The sequence below is a fragment of the Camelus dromedarius genome, chromosome 1 (genome assembly GCF_036321535.1).
Source record: "Camelus dromedarius isolate mCamDro1 chromosome 1, mCamDro1.pat, whole genome shotgun sequence".
Lineage (NCBI taxonomy): Eukaryota > Metazoa > Chordata > Mammalia > Artiodactyla > Camelidae > Camelus > Camelus dromedarius.
Window position 1 is genome coordinate 80,470,299 of NC_087436.1, and position 24,873 is coordinate 80,495,171.

The window sequence follows — 24,873 nt, forward strand, 5'->3', positions numbered from 1 at the left end:
GAGAAAGGGATGGTACCAGCTGGTTTCACTGTGATGAACCCATTACCCTATGGTGACTTTTTGGCAAATGTAATGACACTTACACCCTACTAGATAATTCCTACCTGGCAACCCTGCTTACATCGGCTGCTGATGACAGGCACACTGACCTGCAGGTTCTCAGGCAGCTCACTAACTGGCTGCTGAAGAAACAATGCCATGAGGAGAAAATAGAGGGCAGGGACATTAGTGTGTTTAGGAAGGAATGACTGAAGAACCGGAAAGCCAGGAAAATGACAAGCATCCCGGTTAATCTCCCTGACCGTCGATCTCCCACCAGCACTCCTGCCCACGTTGAATCCTAAGAGGAAACACAACAATAAGGACACAGTTAGTAATCGATCACCAGACAACATTAACACAGAAAGGAGTCATTCAGTGTATGTGATATTTCCAGAACATTCACTTCAATACAGGCAATTAACTACTCAAACTGCTGAATTAATCTTTCAGTCAAAAGTTTTACTTAGTTGGGGCAGTCAGCTACAAGAGGTAATATAAACTCTACTCATTAAAAGAATGACCTCAAAAGAGCTCTAACATTTCCCTAAGAAGGATGTAAAACTCAAAACACAGCCAGAATTTGGGATGCTACAAAAATGTACCTTAAAAAATATGATTGCCGTAACATAGTTAATACACTTCCTTTGTCCTGAAAATCGTGATAAACTAATTGACGTTAAATGACCTACGACTTCAGAGACAAGACCATGAATAAAAAAAAATCTTTTCTCTCAACATGATCTGCAATTCTGTTGGAGAGTCATGTGGCAGTGGGACAGCAAATCCGAGCCCACTGGGACTGTGGGTACATGTGGACACCCAAGGTCTGTCCCAGAACCACAGCTCTACCAGAAGATGATCACTGCTTACTGATGTGGCTTGTGGCACAGATGTTCTAGCAGTCCTGTTTCCCCTGTTACATAACTAATTTCGGGATACAACTCATTCAGTTCTTTTGCCACCCCAAACCTAGTACAGTGTTCAGCACAGAATGAATGTTGCCCAGAGTCTCAACGGAAAACTTTTGCGAAGAGCAACCAAGAGATGAATGATTGATTTTACTCTGAAGCAATTTATTTCAAATGAATAGTCACAGTTTTTTCCAATTTCTTTTTTCCAAGATGAAGTAACAAGTATATACTTGCTACTACTTAAAATAATTATAGAGAAATTTGTATCTAGGTGACTTTTTAAATAGTTCATCCTAACCAACTGCTCAGTGTGACACAAATTCATCTTCTGAAGTATGTTCGTCTAATTAACAACGAATTGTACAGTTACCAACCTCTTTCATGTATCATTTCATTTCTTAAACATAATGAACACGTGAGTTAGAAACTGGTATTATCCTTTTCATAACATGGAAAATATGTGATTTGTTCAAAGTCATAAAGTTAATGAGTGGTGGCACTAGGACTTTTATCTCTATTTCAGAGCCCATAACGTTATACTGCCTCCCTTGGCCTTCTTAATGACACTATCACATTTCTAAGAAACTGGCTCCATTAGGACACTGGGTGATTTTTTGTAGTAAATTCTAAATGAAATCATGAATATAAAAAAGTGTGAGCCTTAAGAAATCAAAGAACCAGTGGTATTTTATACATTAAATAAGAAAACAAATTCTGATTAAACTGTAGGTCCTAAATAAAAACCAATGCTAGCATTCATTCCTTCCCAAATTCTCATATGCTGTCTTCCCTCATAAATAATCTTACGGAATATCTAGTATGCTATTAGCAATTAAGCACTGATTTAGATTCAAGTTACAGCTAAATGGAAGGTATTTTTATAAAGAAAAATTTGACAAAAACTAATAAATGTGACAAAAACATTAAAAAACATTAGGTTGTTCATCAGATCAAAGAGAAATAGAATCAAATGAGATGACATATAGCTGTAGACATGTATCTGTATAAATACCTATGTCTATACATATCAGATAGATATTCAGGGAAATTACATTAAATTGAATCCAATCTAAGTTAAACTCAAATACTTAGATTTCTCTCTTAGAACCAGAGCAGTACACACAATTGACAAGCAGGTACCAATGAAGGACAGATAAATTCTGAGACATGAAGCCAGGTGCGTCAGATGTTAAAAGCACCTTTTCCGATATTACTGAAGTGATTAAAGGACAGGACTGTCAGTCAGAAGACAGATACTCAGACATATTCCTATTTGATGCAGGAACCTTACGCATTTAACAGTCTTACTTTTCTAATTAGAGAAATTAATCCTTAAATTTATATTTATTAGATTTATTTCCTTTAAAATATAACTTTTATACCAGAAAATATATACCTGTGTCTGGAATCCTGAAGGCAAATGAGATGACATTTGTTAAAGAATTTTGCAAACCACAATGTGCTAGTTAGGTGAAACAGGTATCACTGTGGCGTTCAAGAAGCAGCAGTGCTGTCACCTAGCATTTAAAATTCACATCATACAGAACTCACACTGAATTGTGCCTTTCATCGTCTATTCTCTTAATAGCTATTATTAAGGTCAATAAGCTAAATTTCTTGCTACCAAACTCTTCATAATAATAACATTTGTAAGGCTATATCTTTCCCACAGAATCAAAGCAAAATAGTGATCTATTTTCTAGATCATGAAAGTATCTTTAATGATGACTTAAAATGCATATTTTAAAGTAGACAATTTCCTTGAGAGAAATCATTTCACATACAGCCTCTTCAGACATTTTTCACATATGAAATAACAATAAAATAATCCTATGATGTAAGCTCTATCTTCCTACCATTTGCTCTAATATTTGATTGAGTAGCACAGGTTGACCCAGGTATTGATACTTTCACTTTTTTTTCTTTTAAAATAAATTACATATTAAATTCTTATCCCTAATTTTCCCATCTAACCAGGGTAAATAGTTATTCTTAATGCTTATTGTAAAATACAATTATATATGATTTTTAAAATATAATGTTACAAAGACAAATATACTTTTTAAATATTTTAAGAATTGAATGACTGTAATCAAAAAAATTATCTTAAATACATATTTTCCAAAATAAGATCATTAATTTGAACAAAAATGTTCCAGTCCAAATGAATCTAACATAGGAAACTGTAATTTTCTAGTATTACTTGAATGCTCAGTTATGTTGAGAACAGCGTAGAGCTAGTGAGCAGAGAATAAGGAACTTTGGCTGAAACTTTGATAAACTTAAAATACTTAAGTGGCAATATAACATAACTGTTAAAAGCATGGGCTTTGGATGAGTGACTAGATTCAAATTTTGACACTTCCCAGCTGACAAGTGACAGGACCCATATGCCTTCACTTTCTTATCTGTAAAATGGATATGACAGTATTTATACCTCATAGAGTTATTGTGAAAATAAATTATTGTGAAAATGAAAAGTGCTTGTAAGTAGCACAGAATAAACACTCAAAATATTGATTATTATTATTAATTCAATTCTGATAATTTATATTTACTCACAGATCAGAAAGGGAACTATACATCAAAAAGAAATCACAAAAAATTTACTTGAGTTTTTACATTTTAATATCTTGTCTCTGACTTCAGTTTGATTTGCAATTTAAAAAGCCAAATTTAAAGTTTTTAATGCTTGTTATTCTATCATTAGTTAAAATTCATGACTCTTAATGGTTATAAGATAAACTGGAGACTATAAGCTTACATAAGATTTAAAAACAAAACAACACTATAGAATCCATACCTAATACAGTTCCGATCTTATTGGTTAAGACAGAATCTGTCTGTTCCAGCCACCCTCCACCACTGAGTCCTTCTTTAAACTTGATGAGAATAGACTGATTACTCAGCAGGACAACAAGAATCCTCATGGCTGCTGTAACTGTGGTGGAATGCAAGTGTTCTTCCATAAACATCATAATCCAGTCAAAACCCAATGTCTTGACTAGCTCTTCACAAGCTCTATTGAAAGACAGATGGGTTAAGCAATACAAAACAAAACATTAATTTCAAGGATTAGGATCTCAAATTAAAAAGAAAAAAAAGACTAGCTTTTGCTCCTGAGATACTATAAATTTCAGGGTTTAAAAAAAATCTAAAAGTCAGTGGAAATCTTTCTTCTGTCTACTATGAATTAACTAGTAATGGCAACTATTAGCATTAACTCTAAAAAGATTTTACTTACTGCAAATTAATGCTTGTCTTTTCTTTAGATGTGTAAACCAGTTTTAGTAAGATATCTAGAAGTCTGTTCCTCAAAAGTATAAGATTAGCAGACACAAGACCTCCAAACTCTTCTTCAGTTCCTACAATGAAAATAAACAAATTAAATTGCCCTGAAATGTAAACTAGGGTGAATTATCCAACCCTGTTTGAGAAATGTCACTGAAACATATCTTTCAGGAAACGTTTTCTCTAGGAGTACTTTCCACTAAAGTAAATGAGAAAAGGGGTTCATTCAACACTTCTCTTTGAAATCTTGAAATTTGCCCATTTACTTTCGATATTACTGAAACAAATGATAATAAAGGCTGTGAATCCTTTTTTCATATTAACATTCCCTTCCTCTGCCAATGGGAAAGCAATCAAACGAGATCACAGGAACAAAACAACAATGCAAATCCTTAATTTCCACTTTCTTTTTGAAGGACATAGTTAAATTTTACAGATTTAAAAATGAAAAGAGGAAGCATAAACTATTCAATAATTACAATAATATAAAAGGAAAGTTAGAATTAAATAGCATAGATGGGAGGAAAAAGCACACAAATGCACAAGAGAACTTGGGAAAGAGAGAAAGACAGAAAGCGGATGGTACTGGAGGCACCCGGACTGGGATCAAAGGCCCAGTGTTCCAGGCCCAGCTCTGCCACTGACAAGCTATGGTTAATAAGTCACAATCCACATGCTTGCTTTCTTTATTCTAGAACTGAAGCTCAGGCTAAAATTTAATTACCACGGTTACTTGTTTGGGCAAGAGACTATTTTTACCTTTAAATGTTACCTTTTAAAATGCTAATTCAGTGCTTCAAGCTCACCCAGGGGAACTCAAGACTCCCCCCCCTCCTAACAGGCACAGGCTGGTCATTCACAAAGCACACTGTGCAACCTAAATTGACATGCGAATTATTTCCTTTCAATAAAATGACAATCCACACAGAAATTAAGATTCTCCTTAGTTTTGATGCCTAGTCTTTTCACTGTCAGTTATGCTTCCCATAATTTTCAAATATAGTTTAAAACAACGAACTCTGAAAGGAATTTCCAGGTTACCTTCTTCCCACTCAAACTGGTGCTTTACTCCACACTGCATTGCCCTTTCATGCTACTTATTTTATTTTGCATTAATTATATCACTGTTCAGCATTATTCAAACCATTTTTCTTCGTTGTAGGTGTAGCTTGAATACTATATGAACTACTTGACAGAAAAAACTATGGTTTTAATTTTTTGGGAACACCGTGCTATACTGAATACAGTCCAGTCCATACAATTAGACAATAAAATGTCATACACCCCACAGGACCAGCAGTGTGCTTCTGATTTTCTCTATTCTTTCAAATGGCAATGAATTGATGAGAATACTCGTCTAACCAACTTGGCAGATCAAGAGAAAATTTTGCTAATTTATACTTTCCTACTATTGTGCTCCTGTCAAAAAGTTTTTTACAACACTAGTTGTAGTTACTGAATTCAATGGCCAGTAAGATATACGGGGACTAGAGAAATATTTTTCCTGTATCTTTTTTTGAACTTGAAATAAATATGTTATATATTTGCAAAGACTTTAATAGTACTTTCACTTTCTAATTCCTATTTACTTGGCTTATATTACTTCGGTACTTAGGAATAATCTTTGCATATGGCAGAATGATGTAGTGGTTAAAAGCTTAGAAAGTGGGTTGGACCAGCTGAGTTCAGTTGCAGTGGTGTGCTCTCAGGTAAGTTTCTTTTACTTAATCCTTCTGGGCTTCAGTTTCCTTACTTGTGTAAAATTGTGGAAACAGAACCTATTTTGTAGGGTTGTTTTAAGACTATATGGAGCACTTTAACAGTGCCTGGCAAATATTCAGCACTAAATAAGTGCTATCCATTGATTTGATCTTTATGCTTCTCATCCACTGCTAATTTGTGTCACCAAAGAAGTATCAACATTGTTCCAAATGAGTAGAAAGTTAAGTGGTCACCGGCCTTATGTTCTGCTCTATGATTTGCAAGGAGTCAGCCTCTCGAATTTCTCAGTTTCTCCTTCGAAAAACATAATTACACCACTTTCTCTTTTTATTCATGAAGCACCACAGAGGCCGTGCTCTGAATGACAGAGCCAACATAGAAGAGGACTCCTGGACAGGTAGGGTTGTTAGAGTTTTAAAGGAAATCATTTCTGGGACATGATTTTGGAGTAATGTAACAGGCTAATAATGTAAATTATGCTGAACCAATATAAAATACTGTGAATTTAATTATAGGTTAATCTAAAATGTCTTTTCAATGCTTTCCAAGCAAATCTCCTATTCTAGAATACATGACAGGAAAAATATATTAGAACAGTGGGAAAAATAAGCTCCAAAGGAAACTTAAAAAAAAAAAAAAGTGGTTGTCATGGGCCTAGGAACCACAACTTAAGAAATTATTTTTATTCTACATTTACATAAAATGATTCTAGTAAAATGTTCTTTCCCTCAATGACTACTAAATATTTAACAGGGAACTGAAAATAATAGTAACATAGATACAATTCGTTTAAGCAAGAATCCGTGTTTCTCAAGGATGTATATAAATTTTAAAATGTCAAATAATGCTCAGAAATTACACTGAAAGAGTTACTATTTAAAGGAACATTGGCTATAAATCCTCTAAAATTAGGAAATTTTTTTATAGTATTTTAAAAAAATTTATTTATATATTTATTTATTTATTTTTTAAATGGAGGTACTGGGGATTGAGCTCAGGACCTCATGCATGCTAGGCATGCACTCTACCACTGAGCTATCCACCCCCCTCCCCCTGCCAACATTTCATTTTTAAAGTAAATCCACACCCTATTAAACGTGTAGGTAATTCTGTATTTCTGCATATTGTAGAAGTTTGGTCTAAGACAAATGCATCTGCAAAAGACCTAAAAAAGTAATGTTAAGGAGAAAAGTAATATAATAGTATCACATATAATTCAGGTCTAATTTGTACCAGAAGAAAACAGGGCATGGTAATTAGGTTCCAAACTCCAGAATTGACTCACCAGTGTCAGGCTTCTCTTCATGGTTTATTTCCATAACTACAAATTTCTCACAAACTGCAAAGGTTGGTAAAGTAGAAGAAATAAACTGGCCAAACCTTTAAATACAAGAAAACAGAGGTTACAGATTATATTTTTTCTCTCCAAAATAAACAGCAAGATACTAAGAAAAAGAAAACAAAGAAATGAAAACCAAAATAGTATTACTAATTTTAACTACTCTTATACAGATCTTACATGGCTGTATTTCATTTGCTTCCCCTAGAACTGTTGCAATTAACATTATACATGCCCTAATGTTTTAAAATACGTATGGGGAAAAATATACCTCATCAAAAGTATGAGTCCTTGAATGCACTAATCCAAATGATTTCGAAAACCACATAGCAGGATCCAAATCAAAGTGTCCTAACATTATCTATATGCATCCACTGTAGCCTAGTAGTTGAGGGTGTGGGTTTTGGAAACACAGGTAAGGCTGAAATCCTAGCTGTATCAGTTTTTAACCATGTTACCTGGGGCAAGTAGCTTAACCCTTCAGGACTTTTAATTTCTTAGTTTGTAATATAAAGAATAAAAATATAGAGAATAAAAAACCTTGATAGGTTTCAGTGATAATTTTAGCAAAGTGATCATTATAGTACCAGCATAAGAGCTAAATAAATATTGTCAATAATAATGATAATCTCCAAAATACATTTTAAACTCCAGTTTTAAATCTGTCACCAAGTTAAAAAAATGCTTTCAAGGTTAAGGGGGAGGGTATAGCTCAAGTGATAGAGCACGTGCTTAGCATGCATAAGGTCCCGGGTTCAATCCCCAGTGCCTCCACTAAAAAAAATAAATAAATAAGCCTAATGACCACCCCCTAAGGTGGGGAGGGAATGCCTTCAAGGTGACTGAATACAAAAGTGAGTACCTTACATGTTACAACAATGAGAGATTAGTTTGCTGTGAGTATTGCATTCATCAGGTGTGATTTCACCTGTGACACCTGAGCGATTACACGAACAGTAATGATTAAGTCCAGTTTAAGCAATTCTCTACTTGGAAAACACCTTGGTTAGTTTTTTCCCTTCCATTTTCAGTTAAGATGAGGATCATCATGTGACTATTGGAACAGTTCTACAGACACTCCATGAATATGCCTTAAGCCACATTTCACATTGGCAGCAAAATAATAGCCACATCATATAACAGGTTTGAATGTACAACAATAAAACATCACCCTTAGTTTGGGGGATAGAGAACAAATATAAAAGACACGGCAGGCTCCCTATGGGCGTGCAAGTGTGTGTACACATGCTTCTGCACACACACCTGAGAAGTAGCAAGGCTTGGGGAAAAGGGCCGGGGACCAAGAATTCCTATACTGCACACTTTTATGTCTAGGACAACCAGTCTCATTGGGCTAATTCTAACATCTTTTCTCACCCCAATTCTATTATTCACTAGTGACAACAACTGGCTTTGCAAGATACGTGCATATTTTCCATGCCTTTTAAATATCTTGACTAGTATCAACTTTACAGATGTTATGCAGGCATAGGAACCAATTATATTCATCTCAATCATCTTAACCTTAATGGTACTTTCAGTTAACAGACAGAAAAACATGTAAGTTTTTACTACCTGAGCAGATCGTTGCTGCTGGGAAAACCCTGCAGTAAGAAGCTCAGCACATTACTAATGGCAGCGATGGTAGGCTGGGATAAAGACATATCTCGAAGAGTCAGTAGCAACTTTGGGATTAGCTGGAATTCCCTCATTAACTTGGCGTTCTTTGAAGCTTCACTGTAAGAGAAAGAAGATTTTATCTACTGTACTAGCATCTCTTCTGTAAGCGAACAACTATTTAGGTATTAACTAATACCTGGACTCTGTGAGCAGCTCAATAAAGTGTTCAAATAAGGAAAGATGAAGTTCATACGGTGCATGGAGCCAGACCTATAATCAAAATAAAGAACAGTATAGTTAAGGTTAAAAAACTACCCCAAATTCCAATCCAACAAACACAAACACAGTGCACAGAACTTATTCCACTTACATAATTAAATGAATGTAACCACTTTATTAGTTTTTACTTGTTGTAGCCCTCTAAAACTGCTTGGATATAGGACTGCTGGTTCTACTCATAAAGGGATAATCGCTATGGAAATTACCCTCCTAGAGTAACCAACTAGAAAGGCAAGATCTATAGAAAATTCCCCTGGAATCAATGACTAATTACAATTACTGAATACAATATACTGAATAGAATGAATACTGAATGCTATATGCTGAATACAAAAACCGAATGGCAGGAATCTCCTGTGTGTCCGAAACTGGAAATAACCATTGCAAAGTAGTACAACAAACAATTCCTAGAACTCACAGGCGCTGAGAATAGTTTGCACTCCCACCAACCAGTGTAGAGACTTCATAATATGTGGGAAAGTTGGGTAGAGGTCTCAAAAGTAATATCTTCGTAGTGGGTCTAAATAACCACTAGACTAAAAATTTTAAAAGTCCACCCTACAAGGCTTAAAAGCATGTCTCAAAAGTGTCAATGTAACTGCAATGGCAGAGAAAAGCTTAACATTCTTTAAAAGAATAAAATAAAATTTGGCACTCAGCAATGTGAAATTTAGTATCTAATCAAAAATTAACCAAGTATGCAAAAAAAAAAAAAAAAGGAAAAACACGAGCCATAAGTAGGAGGAAAAAAACAACCATTATTAACAGGCCCAGAAATGACAGATGATAGAATTACTGAGACCTTAAAAAAAAGCTACTAAATATGCTCCATATGCTAAAGAATGTAACAAAAATATGAACATGATGAGAAAAATAACAGAAATAACCAAGATCCAAAATGAACTTCTACAGGTAAGAAGTAAAATATCCAAAATGAAAAGCATACTGGATGGGACTAACAGAAGGTTAGATGCTGCAGAGAAAAATTCAGGAAACTTAAAGACATAACAATAGAAACTATTCAAAATGAAGCATGAGAAAAAAATACTAAAAAAAGATATTGCTAGATAGAGCATTAGTGACTTGTGGGACAAATCAAACAATATGTTTAACTGGAGTCCAAAAAAGGTGTGCGTGTGAGGTGAGTGCCCAGGTGGGGGAGGGGGAGGGGAACAATTGAAGAAATAACAACTACAAATTTTCCCACTTGATGAAAATGACAAACTCACAGACCTAAAAAGGTCAACAAAGCCCAGGCAGAAGCAACATTCAGGCAACGGAGAGACTGACATCTTCAAAGGATGAAAAGAATAAAAACCATCAACTTGAACTCTATTCTGTGCAAAAATATCTTTCAAAAAAGAAGGGAAAATACTTTTTCAGATGGGAGTATTTATCGCCAAGAGACCTGCACTATAAGAAATGTTAGAGCAAGTTCTGCAGGCAGACACACTACTCATCACAGGATGGAAATCTGGCTCTACACAAAGGAATAAAAAAGCCCACAAACATTGGTATGTGGGCAAATATAAAATAATTTTAATGCCTTTCAAAGATAATAGACTATCTAAAACAAAAATAATACAAAGTATTGTGGGGATTATAAACACACACAGTAAAACGTATGACAACAGTAGCACACAGGACAGGAGGAGAAATGGAAGGACACGGTTACAAGGGTTTTTACACTATCGGTAAAGTGGAATCATGTACCTGAGGACAGACTGAATTGTTTCACATGTATATTGCAATTTCTAGAACAACCACTAAAAAAGAAAATGCTTGGGTGCTATTACAGTTATTTGACTTACATTTGTCAAATGGCTGTTCTAAAAATAGGGTAAATTAAATATTTATTGACTGTTATAGTCTGGGGTTACTAGGAATGCTATCTGAAGCCATAAAGTGAGCAGGGTATGATAGAGTGAAGCCAAACTTTGCAAAGCAACTAAACTTCCAATGTTTGTATACTAAATTTTAGTCAGAAATCTGAAACTAAAGGTAACGTATCAATTACCAGATGAAAACGAAGCTTGGCTTATTAAGTAGATCTCCTTGGTACTCTCATAATAATTAGCGCATACATTTATCTCTGTGCTTTCACAAGTTTTTATTGTCTATTTGCTCCACTCTTCTAATGGACCAAATGCCTTGAGGCATTGACTCAACTCTCCTTTATTTTCATACCCTTAGCACCTAATCCAGTGCTTGGCTCAAATCTATTCATTAATTATTTTCTAAAAGAATGAGAGGTTTGTTTTTTTAGAACTTTGACTATCAAGCTGAGAAATGTGTACTTTATTGTGCAGAAAAATCACTGGAAGTTTTTGAATAAGGGATACAATTACATCTTAGAAAGAATGAGGTCAAAAAACACACAGGATAGGAAAGGGAGAAAGAAGTGACTGGTATCTTAATAAGTTAGGAGAACTGATTAGGGCTTGGGTTAGGATGTAGCAGGAGGAACAGAAAACACAGACTACATGAAATGTGGAAGCAGAATCTACAGACTTAATATGGACTGTATCAACAGTGCAGAAGGAGGAAGCTGATTTTTCAGTTTCAAGCCTCAGTGAATGGGGGAATGGTGGTATTATTAATAGAAACAGAAGTTAAAAGGAAGAACTAATTTGGGGAAGGATCTTAAGTTCGGTTTAGGTGTTGCTGGGACATAAAAATGGAAATGCTGAGGAAGAAGTTAGAAGTCAGTCTGGAATTCGAATGTCAAGATAAAAATTCAGATTTGCGAGTTGCCTCTGTAGAGATGAGGCTATGGGCCTGGGTGAGAACCTAAAGGAAAGAAGACAACAAAGGAAAAGATAAAGAAGTGAAGATGGACACTTTTATAAAGTAATGAAAATTCCACAATCAGAAAATTATAGGAAAAGCAGTGAGAAAGATATAAGAACGAGGGGAGTGATGCCCAAAAGCTAACAAAGAACTAAGAGATGCAAGAAGAGGGAAACAGACTGCGCCATGTGCCACTGAGAGCTGGGGGTACGAGAGCTGGAGGTATGAGAGCCGAGGACAAGCCACGGATTTGTATTTGGAAGAGGACTGCTAATACACTTCCAAATAAAGTTTCAGTAAAGCAATGAGGGCACACAGCCTCTTTGTTAGAGATTTAAAATAACTGACAAGACACAGCTTACAGAAGCTACAAAGAAGAGTTAGGGCCACACATAACAGCAAACATCAGGTGCCACGCACCACTCTGAGTGCTTAGGGACACAAAGGTGAAGACAGACATGGTTTCTGCACTCCCCAAGCCTCCAATCTCACAGTCTTGAAAGTAAAGTATATAATGATGAGTGTGCAAAGTGTTGCAAACAAGAAATTAAATGGAGAAAGATATGTGAGATCTGAGAAGACAGAGTGGAAGCTGTTATGGTAATAAGACAGTAGAAATAAAAATCTTGTTATTCTGGTGAAAGGAGTATTTTACTAAACAGCTACTAGTAATCAAAATTTCAGGCCTAACTCCTATTTATTAAGGAAAAGTTTCCATCAAAATTATTTGATGAAAATATGTTTGCCTCTCATAATGCCAGCAGCAACAGCGAATTGGCCATAGTTAGGCATATGCAATGCACTGTTTCACTTCTACGATATTTGTAAAATGAAACATCTTTGGGGAGAAGGAACCCCATTACTACCCTATTTTGTACATCTTACTAGTGACATTAACATGAGCATCATAAAATCATAGAATATAAACATGTTTTAGAGACAAGATTATTTAATAGTTAACTCTATCAAATATAGAATAAGAAATTGATTCATTGATTATATTTTTCCAGTTAGCGTGCTTATACATACTTCAAAGTCACAAAGTAGATCCTGGAAAGCAGTTGAATTTGGAATAATGGAGGTCTCATGTCCACTGTCAACAGTTCCCACCAAGGAAAAAGTCAGGTGGAGAATGTGGCTGTTCAGAAGGGAACGTTTCTTCTTAAGCAGCATTGCCAGCAACTAAAAGAAAGCAATACCAAATGTTTGTTTATCAATCGTCCTACGGACACACACACATACACACACACACACACTGGAGAACCCTATGCAGAGCAATTCCTGAGACTTCTACACTGATTTCTAAATTTTTATTATGATAAAATAGCATTACAGGAAGTCTGAAAAGCAGCTAATCCCATCATTCTATTATAAAAATATCCACTTTTACATAAACTCTTTCAATTTACATATAAACATTTAAATTGTTGTTGTCATCATGTGCATACAATTTTCTACTCTTTTTCTCTACAGAAATTTATCAAAAGGATTTTTCTTTTGCAATACTGTCTCCATGATTATAATTTTATCATAGGAAATGGTTATAGTATTATCAGTCAGTCTCATACTATTGGAACTTTTAGATTATTCCTATTTTTTTCATGATAAACAGTGCTGCAGTATCATTTTGAAAGTTTTGTAAAATAAAACTTACCAGAATAGAGTAATTAAATCTACAGAAAACACTGAAGAGTTTATCTGCTGCCAATGAACTTCAGGCTAAAGCCAGAGAAGGCATTTGTTCTTCATCTACACTAGAGGGATTTAATCTTGCTCCAAATACCTGTTTCTCTTCTCATAAGCAGCTTTCTGCCTAAACCTAGTAGAGATGTAAGTGATGAACACTGCGTATTTTCAGTCGCATGTGAGTTTTCGGGACCATATAACACACAGTGGCTCTCACATGGCTGAGTAAGGAAGCGGGTAAAGGATGACTGGGTGTGGAGGGAGAGACCAGGGGGACCGGGAGGGCTCCGGACCTCCTCCCAACCTGGCAGTCTCCAGAGCAGTGGGAACATGACCCCATTTCATTTAATCCCTATTTCCACAGAGAAAAATAACTCCAAACTAACAAACAACTCACATTCTCACTTGAAATGTTAGTTTTAATAAAAACTACTAACTTTTCAAGTCTACTTGGGCAGTATCATTCTTTCAGAGTTTGAAAAAACAAATAACCATGACAATTAGAAGACCTTTAATGCAAAGTAAAGTGACGACCAAGCTTTATGGTTACAAACCTGGTAGCCCTTGATTCTTTCCATTTCTTTGCTGGCTAGTGGGTTACTCCTGACCACACAAACCAGGGCCTTGACTGCAGCATAGAGCCCTTCCACATCGGAGGCCATGGCCACCAGGCCCAGGAGGGCTGCAGCTCCACCAATGTACTGCAAAGTAGTGGCAACAGGCTTAGGAACAAATGTTCTTACTCCTGATTAAAAGACAGTGAAAAATAATTAAAATAAATTCCCCACTGTACACAAGAACTGAATACATTATCTTAAGAAATATTTAATTAATTATAAATTATACTTTAAAAAAGAAACCCCCCAAACCCTTCTAGCCTAAAAGAGAAATTCTTGAAAAAAAAAATTCAAGGTAGAATTTGGGGGAAGGCAGTAAATGCTGATGTATATACTTTCAGAGAAGAACTGGGAGCAAAGGAGCGAGCAGAGAAGACCTGGGCTTGAGAGCAAGCACCAATGCTTCCATGATGTGCCCTGGGCAGCATTCAGACTCACAAGGACCGAGGCCCTGAGGATGTATTTCTGCGGAAAGGGAGAATGCCTTACTAGGTACTGTTGGAGAATAAGCTTGGGGAGAGCAAAAGCACGTCAACTCTGTGAGCTGGGAAATGGGATGGGGAAGCCGACCTGGCAGGGGTGAAGCATACCCTACAGAAAAGCCAAACAAAGCATATTACTGACCACTGCTCAAAGCTGCTCTTAGTTACACAGTCTGAATAACAGAACATCAGTGATCCTGGAAGAGCAGAAGTATGTGGGAACAGGTACTGGAACTAACTTTGTGTCAATTAAACAAACAAAAAAATTCATCTCTATACATTCCTAACCTATTTTTTTTTCTTTTTTAAAGGCAATGTTTGAATGTCATTTGCCTACCGATCAAGATTGAGCTTTTCAAAAATAAAGCAAATAATGCATTTTATATTCTGTGTGGCTTGCAGTATTCACAATACTGTAATATGTATGGCACTGGATTTTGAAAACAATCCTCTAAGGTAATTAGGGCCAGAACTACTAGTTTATAGATAAGAAAAATGACATCCCCAGAGCTCAAATGTCTGGCATGAATCCAGTGACACAACAAGGGTTAGAACCTAAATCTCTGAGCTGTTCATTCACTGCTCTTCCTGCTGTGTCACAACACTGCTGTATCTCTGCACAGGGCATAGAGCAGTCAGTGCTCAGTAAATACTTGCTTAATTGAATAAAGAAAAACTACCATGTGCCTTAGCATAAAGGAAACTTTTATTAATACAATATGGTCAAAAAGAAAGACTAAGTTAGGAGATGTGCACATGCCTGGGACAATAAAAGTTGCCTAGGACTGATAGTGAACAGGTAGGATGCTGACTGGCCCAACACTTTTTGTTAATCTTAAAAGGAACCAATATTATGTACTGATCTGAACATTAAAATACATAATAGCTAGTTTTGAATTTTAGATAGCCTGATTGAGTTATGCCTCAACATTCTAGCTAACCCTCCCCCCCAAAAAAGAAATCTTTTGAAGCAGACAAGTATGAGGCTCTACAGCTCTGACTTTTATTATAGTTGGAGTCACATGCTCACACTCCGAAGCTCTTATTTCTAGCTCATTTCCAAATAACAGAAGCATGAGTGCCACCACTAAGGCAACCAAACCATATAGCAATAACAATCATTAATATTTCTGAGTCTTTACAACTGTCCCTAAATGTAGTATAAAATTTACCTTGAAATTATATAGAAGTATACAGTCAGTGCTCATCCATGCTGACAAAAGAGGGGAAAGGTTAACGGAATTTTATAAAAAGTTATAATTTTTAAAGTTGTCTGGAGCCTGGGATTGACATTAATCTCTAAATACTGAGAGAACATTACAGGTCAGTACCACAGGATATAAACTTAAACACCACCTTCAACGAAGAAGGTGAATGCAGCTTTGAAGACCAATAAAGAAGTTTGAAAGGACAAAGTCTACCTGACTCACCCAAGTATCCAATCAGAGTAGCCCCAATCGTCCGTGCAGGTCCATTAAGGTGTCCTGCTGAGTTGTGTATCAGCTTCACGGGAGTGGCGTTCTCATGGGAGGAGATGCCTAACTGAAGGAGAAGAAAGGAAAACAATGTAACTATAGAGGAACAGTCTGAGCATTTTGATTCGAAAAGAAAAAAGGACCTATCTTTACTCTCTGCTTATTAGAATATTAAAAACACGAGCATTCTTTTTTTTTTTAATGTGCAAATACTTCCAAAGGTGTGGAAACTCACAGGAAGTAAGTTAAATACAATCTACTGAAAGATGGTGAAGTGGTCTCAGGAATCAGCTTCAGGGGTCTTTCTGAATGAAACTCTGTTGTGGTTTAAAGATTCTCATCACTCCCTGCCTCACAGTATTCCTGATTACTGAATATAATACTTGCTTTACTCCATATTCAAGTAAAGGTCACATAAATTATCCAAGTTTATGGGTAAAACACACCCACATAAAAGGAATGTTAAATTTTGCACATACACACCCAATGCACTTTTAAAGCAAAAATAATCTGTAGACTAAATCTATTGCTACCTGTAGAATTAAGTTTATGCAGTTTTTGTTCCTTAGAAGATTATACATACATATTATATATATATATTTATATATAATGTATATACACACACACACACATATTCAGACAAAGCTCTGTACAACAGCTTGTCGATACTTACTGTTTCCAAATCGTTTCCTTCCAGCCTCTTGATTTCCTTCCCCTCTGGCTTTGCCTCCCCTAATCAGCCAAAATCACTTGTCAAGCTCACGGATGACTTCCACCTTGCTAAACCCAGTGGTCAGTCCTCAGTCCTCAGCCTTAATCTTTCTTGACTGCTCTGACACATTTGCCACAGTGAATCACTGATTTCTACAACACCCTAGTTTTTCTCCTTTCTTGCTGGCTCCTTAGTTAGTGTTCTCTGCTGGTTCTTCACCACCTCCCCAGCTCCACAGCACTGGAACGCCCAGCCTGTAAACCCTTCCTCCTCTCTACCTACATCTACAGTTTGGTGAATGCACCTAGTCTCGTGGCTTTAAACACCATGTACAAACACTCATGACATTCAGACCTCTCCCTTGAACTCAGATTCGTATTTCCAGTGGCTCTGATATCTCCACTAAGATGTCTAATACACTTCTCAATTTTTGCAAAACGTAATTCTCAGTATTCCCCTCACTCCCCAACTACTCTTCTGACAGTTTTCTCCAAATCAGAAAAAGTGACTCCACTTTGACCTTGCCTGCTACTCAGGCCTTCTCTTGTTCTGTTGGAGCCACATGTGCCTCTGTGGCAGCCATGCACTTCCTTGGAGCCTCAGCACTTACACTCCTGGAATGCAAGCCCCCCAACCCCATACATATGTTAGGTAGTTAGATAAGTGGGGACACTGGGCAGATAGGTGGAGGAGAGGGAGGATGATCCAGAAGACGGCGGGATGCATGCCTCCAGCGTACAAGGACTTCACTTCTTTTAAGTCACCAAGAAATCGGTTAGAACCTGACAGCCCCAACTGTTGAGCAGTGAGAAGGACCCTACCGAACATGATCTAATGCTCATTGTGATATAATTACCATTGCGATTTAGGCCCCCCCACCCCTCGCCAAGGGTCTCTCTGTGTACACCATGGGTAAGGACACGCGTAAAGGGGCCAAACATGCTAAGCATTCCAGGGACAAGAGCCGTCAATCAATCAAAAGACCACCTCTAGAGCGAGGGTATAAGACAAAAGGGCAGACAAAGACCACTGCTTTCTCCCCCTTGGATCAGCTGTCTCCCATTCGTGGAGGTGTACTTTTCTTTTCCTAATTACACTTTAATGAAAAAAAAAATATGAAAACAAATACATGTATGTATATGCATGAATGGGGACATTGTGCTGTACACCAGAAACTGACACATTGTCACTGACTGCACTTCAATTAAAAAACAAACTCTTTCCCTATACAACGCCCACCATCTCCCATTGGTAATCTTCTATTTCTAGTATGACAAGAACTGGGGTCTTTTTCCTTTTTCTTTTGGGGTAACACACACATCCCACTCTCCGTACTCTCATGGTTCACTGCCTTGACACCTTCTTAGTGAGGCCTCCTCTGGCCAACCTACCTAAAGCCATAAGCTTCTCTCTCTCCCCCTTCCTGCTGTATTTTCCTACGTAGCACTCTTCATCTTCTAACCCACTCTACGACCAGGCTATTCCTTCAGTTATTATTGTCCGCCTCTTCCACTAGAATGTAAGAACCTTAATAAAGGCAAGAATTTTACTCTTTATTACCTACTGCTGGGTCCTGAACAAAATGTGTTTTGTTCAGCATTTAGTAGGTTATACAAAAAAAAGTTATAGCCTTAAAAAACAGCAATTGTTTCCTTTAGTCTCCTAAAGTTCAATTTCTCAATTGCCAAGAAAAATACTGGAGTTAATATAAACCATGCACTTAGAACGAAATTCTCAACTTTTCCAAATTAAACTAAATATCTAAATAAGTTTTGGCTTAAGTTCAAAGGCACAGAAGCCAAAACAATACACGAAAGGCACTGTTTTTTAGCAACCACTCATACTTGGGTGGTGCCCACAAGGAAGCTCTGGCACATCTTCCCAGTGAGAACCAGGCACAGCTTACTGGGAAATCATTCTGCTTACCTGCTTGGCGATAGCTTTGCTGTCCAACTTGTTGTGCACTTTCCGAATTCTTGCCACTGTTAGAGAGGACACAGACAGTGCATAGAGGCCAAATGAAACCTTTTCCTCTGGCACTAATGACACAGGAGATGGGATCATCCCTTCGGATTTTGCATCTTTACCTTCAAAAGAAGAATAATCCTTTTCAAAATTGTCAGTTTTTCTCCTGATCCTAACACAACCCTTTAATTCTTATTATCATCGTTAAATGAACACACCTGAAAAATCTTTTAAAGTGGAATAGGGAGCTAAATTTAAAAACTGTTTAATAGCTCTTCATTTCTTTCTTTAATTACAAATATGGAAAACCATCCAGTCATAAAGCTTTTGCACTCCAAATTTTGCTCTTAAAGTATGCTTAATATGCAGCATAATGTAAAGAAAGAGAAAGAGTTTTAACTGCTATCAAACAAATCACAAAACACTTTCCATTGTTGCAAGGAACAAGGGAATAAAAATGAGTGGAATGCCCATGATCTTTGCACCACGAGGTCTCCTCCCCAACGAGAGCCCCCATTTATGCCTCTTTTTATTCTTCTCAACAACATGGCAGAGTAACACAAATTTTGAACAAGATAGCTTAACTCTGAACCTCTGCTTTATCACTTAAAAGCTATGTGACCTATACATCTCTGCAGCTCAGTTTCGTCGTCTATAAAATGGGGACGATAACAATACTTAAGTCCCAGTGTTCTGAGGATATGAACAGATACATGTGAAGGGCTCAAGACAGCTATGTCCTCCGTGCATATTAACTTATTCGGCACACGCTGAGTGCTCAGTAACTGTTAGCTATTATTTCATGCTATCTAAATCAAGAACCTAAGTGAAAGAAATTACTTAGCCATAAGATTATTACCATTTACAGCATACTTGCCCCAACTCTTATGAGAACTTTGGTAGAATGAGAACAAGAGAATGGAAGACATCATTTGGAAAAAGTACTGCAAAGGAATTATACTTTAACATCAATTCCTTTGATTCCAATTTCCTTTTGGGAGAAAGGACTGCCGGAATAAAGACGAGGAAAATGGATGTTAACTGGTCTAACCTAAAGAATACGTGTGTGTTTTCTAGACCCATCCTTCTTTCCTTTAACCAGAGTAGACAGACTTCAAACTGCTTCATGTAATAAGAGAAATTACAGAGAGAAGAAGGTTGGCAGTAGACTGTTAGAAAGTATACACCTACATCTTGGAGCCTATAAGAGAAACTGAAAATTAGGAATACGCACGAAGACAAAGATCAAGAAAGGACAGTATGATCAATGGAGGAGAGCACTTATGAATAGGAGTGGTCGAGAGTATTGCGCTGAAGAACAGGAGAGGAGAAGGCCCTTTTTTAAGAGACATGTAATGTGCAGCTTTAGCCACACACATGTACTTATCCATGCATCTACACCACAGGAGGTTAAGCCTTATACAGCTTTAAGAACAAAGAGTAAGTTACTCACATGGCATGCATACGGCCTGGAAGCTTCCAACATAATTTGGTCCTAGTTCATAAATGGTAGTAACATTTGAAGGAGGTAAAACCTCTTCCAGAAAGTGCGTGGGTCCCAGGCGCCAAACCAGTGAGGCAATCTGGCGCTGGGCAGGTGGAGTCCCGACGTAAGCATAGACTGTGCTGACCACCGGTGGGTTTGCAGAACCCGAGCCCCCAGGAGTGCTGTGGACATAATGAAGCTATGCAGAAAACAAAAGCAAACGTGAGATTTGACCACAAACACTTTCATCAGGAAAATAACCACTTCTTGTGTATATTTTCATTATCCCAAGGCTGTATGATTTCAGAAATGTACAAAAGCACTTGGGTTGAGAAACATGAGGGCAGGCCAAGATACTAGAACCTGACATGCAAGCTGGAAATTTGTTATTCAATGCTGTAATACAGATCAACTATCTAATGCTAGAAAGGGCAACAGTCCAATACAGGGCTGCTGTTACTGTGCGGTTGGCGTGCATACCAAATTAACGATGCTGCTATGAATTTTTCAAGTTGATATAAAACAGATTTCCAACTATGGAATTCAAGTACTGAATTAGTTATGTTACTTTCAGTGTGAGTCTGTTATATAAAATTATTCACGAAAAGTGTTTTATAATAGGTAACCTGCTATAAAAATATTAGAAAAATGAATAGTCTATCATCAGCTACGATTTATAAACACAGTTTAATCCCAGTGAAAAGTATATTTTCAGATTTAAAATCATACTACTGTTTACTGACAAGATGCTTAAATTATCATTCAGCTCATCACAATAAATATATAATTAGAGTATAAAAGATAAGGAAATCAAGTTGCTTCTGGTGGTATAAGCAGTTTCATCACTTAATGGAATGAAAAACATTTCCATAGAATGTTTTGTCACATTGTCCGGGCTTCAGATCACATCTGTTCTTCCACATATTAAAGAATTCCTTTTGATGGTAACAGTATGAGTATGAAGGTCAAAATGTGAACTAAAGCTGGTGTCACAGGACTGTGACTTCTCACTGGCACAGTAACGATGATGATGGCAATATATCAATAATAAACTCTTACTTCTCAATTCAGGAAGTTGAAAACATTTTTATTTCAGTAATACTAAAAATAACGTAGGAGCAACCTACTAAAGAATCTATAAATCCATTTCTAATGCAATCCAGTATATCAAGAAAATAAATCACTAGTCCCACAGAGTTCATTTTAGGGTTTATCATATTGAAACACAATGCCACAGTAAGTTATCACTAAGGAAGAAAATGTAGTCACAGAGGCTTCTGAATACTGTATGCAGTAAAGCTATCTAGAGTAATATTTATACATTCATTCCTTCAACAAATGATAAGGAAACAGCTACTATTATTATCCGGGACTAATCAGGGTGATCTGAAAACAAAAATGAGTAAAAACAATTCTAGCTCTAAAGGGGTATAGAACCTACTGGATTGCATTCAGTAATAACAATGAAGTGACAAAATAGTGTGTTCATCATTTATTTAGGCATCCAGCTGGTTTCCAGCCTTCCAACTGGTTTGGGCGGTGAAAAAGCACTTAGTAATCCAGTTCAAGCACTAACATGTGCATTAACTTTTTTAGTGCACGCCTTTCGAGTCTTCTCTAATAAAGTGACATGAATTGAGCCAGCCACATGACCCTCACACACTGTTCAAATGCGTACTTAAGGTCAGTTTAAAATTAAGACAACTTAAAAAAATACCCCTGCAGACACACACACATAAGCACACCGGCCCCTCAAATATCTTGTAAAGGCAGTTGGGACTGACAAGCACAAGCAGGCTTACCTTCACGGTGCTGACAAGCTGCCCATCGATGTAGAGGGTTGCAGTGCTGTTCTTCAGCATCCCTTTGCTCATCACCAGAACCAGGTGGTGCCACTGTCCCTCAATTATCAGTTCTCCACATCGGAAGCGAGCACAGCACGGCAGAATCTCATAAAAAGATGATTCTTCGCTAAAATCATCAACTAAAATAAAGAGGGGGAAAAATTAAAAACTCAACGTCGTCCTCATGCTAACAATTATTCATATCTAGACTTTCACTCTATGTTAAGATAATATGATGATGTAAATGAAAATATCCTATTCATTCAGTAACTTTAACTGTAGTAAAAAAGTAAAACCTGGGATACATTTTGCTTTGTTCTGCTTAAGATACATACAGTTATTTATAACAACTAATAAAAAGTAAAAAAAAAAAAAAAGACAGTAAAATAAAGTTACAATAGACAACAAAAAGAGACTAGTTGATTCTTACCTGTCATGGTCTGTTATAAAAGGTCTTCTAAAATTCTAGTTTGACATGTATCTGATCACAGCACTGGTTAGAACAAGAACCAAGGATGCTCTGTTCAATGATACAAGGGGGCAACTACCTGTTCCTAGTTTGTGGCTGTACTGCCCCGACCCTAGTCTGGCAACAGCTGGTAGGAAAGAGGTGATTCAGGGAGTGGAAAGGTATTTGTTAATCCAAGTTTCCTGCTTCACTTGACAACTCTGGTGACTTGCTAACATGCTGCAATCACTTCTTGACTCTAATCTGGCTTCTCTCTCCTACCTAGTATGTTATCAAATCATGCTAGGAAATAAATGGGTTAAGTATTAATTTAATCTTAATGTTAAGCTAGTTAAAAATTATCTTACCTTTTATATAGTATTCAAAAGGGGGTGGGGCAGCAGCAGAAACCAGATGTTAGAAAGTCATTCCTCCCCTCAGCCCAAGAAAAATTTTTAAAAAGAGCTGATCTTAACCATGTAACTTAAAGCAGACCCACCAGTTTTCAGTACAAGCACATGTATGTAAATATACTAAAAATTTTAAGTTTAAATTATTTGAAGAAAGAACTACAAATAAAATACTCTATTTTGGGAATCTTAAAAATACCTGCATGAGATTATATTTTTATGCTGAGATTATATTTTTAAATGACAATTCAGAATATACATTTACCGATGTGAAGACCCCTAAAAAGGCAGCATCTTATCCACATTGTGGCCTAATTAGCAACAGATTTTAATGAACTAAGAAAAAGCAGAGTCAAACAGCTTTGAAAGGTCTAGTGTTCCACAACCAAGGGATGCAAAACAAAAGATAAAAGGCATGGGTGAAACCAGGAACTCTTCCTACTCCCTTCCCTGGTTAACAGACTGAATCTTCTTGAGAACTGTAGAAGATGTTTCTTATAAAAATTTTCCAAGAGTTTCACACTCTGACTCAGGTTTAAACTAAGACATACCCAGCATTCAGTGGTGTAGCAGGATATTTGCTGAGCCTACTGGTTTCTGACAACTCTTAATTACCTAGGCATCCTAATGGGCTACAGCTGTTCAGAGGATGGATCTTTGCAGTAGTCACATCACATGTATCACAAATGTATAAGTTACTGAAATTTCTAGTGATATATGGACCAAAGTAGTCTGGCAAATTACATTCAGTGAAAATGACAGAGTTAGAAAACATTTTTTACTGAAATATCCCTAGAGTTAATCCTTAACTTTTTCATTAAATTCTATCCTTTTCCCAAATTCTCCATTATTATTCACTTTTCTCATTGTTTCCCTTTCAAATTATCTGTATTTCTTTCTCTTTATTTTTTTTTCTTCTCATTCATTCATTTGTCTTTAAATAATGTGTGTAGGTCTAGTATGTGCTAGGCACTGTTTTGGGTGGCAGGGCTCCCGAGATTACAAAGATAATAACATTGTGTGTGGGAAATGAAGAGTTCTAGCAGGGTAGGCAGACAAAAACAAATAAAGAATTAAGATCTATGAAGTCCAGGTAAGTGATAAAGAATATTAAACAGTTACGACAGTGGGCATAGGAAGGAACAGAAGATTCAAGAAATATTAAAAAGGCATAGGGTATTTTCAAGGTTGACTTGAGGTTCCGAATGGGCTAACTGGTAGTGAGGGTGTCATTTAACAGGAAAATAGGAGATGCAGGTTTTAAGAACAAATCTTATAGTCTGAGCTGTTTAACGAAGACTACTCATGTTAAGATGTCTAATATGCAGTTGAAAATATGAAGACAAAGCCTGGGACACAGACAAACTGAAAGATTTTAATTTCAGAGATCCTGCGGGTAACAAGACCTAATACTAATAGAAATGGGTGATTTTTTTTTTCCTCTCATGAAGAGCAGGTTGGCTACAAAGACTAAAGGTAAAAGCTTGAAGAATACTAATTTTTAAAAGAAGATGGAGGAGAAAGCTGTTGAAGGAAATTGAGAGAGACATTGGAGAAATGGTGAGAGAACAGAGAGTAGGTAATCTCAAATTGCAAGACTACAGATAGTTTTAATTAGGAAGAAAACATCAACAGAATCAAATGCCACAAAAGAGCAGATAAAGTGTCCTAACCAAGATTTTAAAGCACTTACTACATTGATGCCTAACTCTGTGCTGATCATGATGAAGAATCCTAAATAAGACAAGAAGCCA

General features: G+C 36.6%; 1 protein-coding gene across 6 annotated transcripts in view; it reads right to left on the reverse strand.

The window, feature by feature from the left end:
• The window catches only part of WDFY3 (WD repeat and FYVE domain containing 3), a 242,948-nt gene that overhangs the window by 70,801 nt on the left and 147,274 nt on the right, over positions 1-24,873 (reverse strand). For 5 of the 6 annotated variants that reach the window (XM_064485989.1, XM_064486001.1, XM_031433246.2 and 2 more), the window contains 12 exons: positions 22,220-22,401; positions 20,385-20,616; positions 18,893-19,053; positions 16,210-16,321; positions 14,235-14,425; positions 13,024-13,176; positions 9,122-9,195; positions 8,881-9,042; positions 7,252-7,346; positions 4,198-4,318; positions 3,757-3,974; positions 105-340 (listed from right to left, as the gene is read on the reverse strand). In XM_064485989.1, the coding sequence (XP_064342059.1) occupies positions 105-340; positions 3,757-3,974; positions 4,198-4,318; positions 7,252-7,346; positions 8,881-9,042; positions 9,122-9,195; positions 13,024-13,176; positions 14,235-14,425; positions 16,210-16,321; positions 18,893-19,053; positions 20,385-20,616; positions 22,220-22,401 (1,937 nt within the window). The remainder of the gene's footprint in view (positions 1-104; positions 341-3,756; positions 3,975-4,197; positions 4,319-7,251; positions 7,347-8,880; positions 9,043-9,121; positions 9,196-13,023; positions 13,177-14,234; positions 14,426-16,209; positions 16,322-18,892; positions 19,054-20,384; positions 20,617-22,219; positions 22,402-24,873) is intronic. The other variant, XM_064485992.1, reaches the window with a different exon arrangement.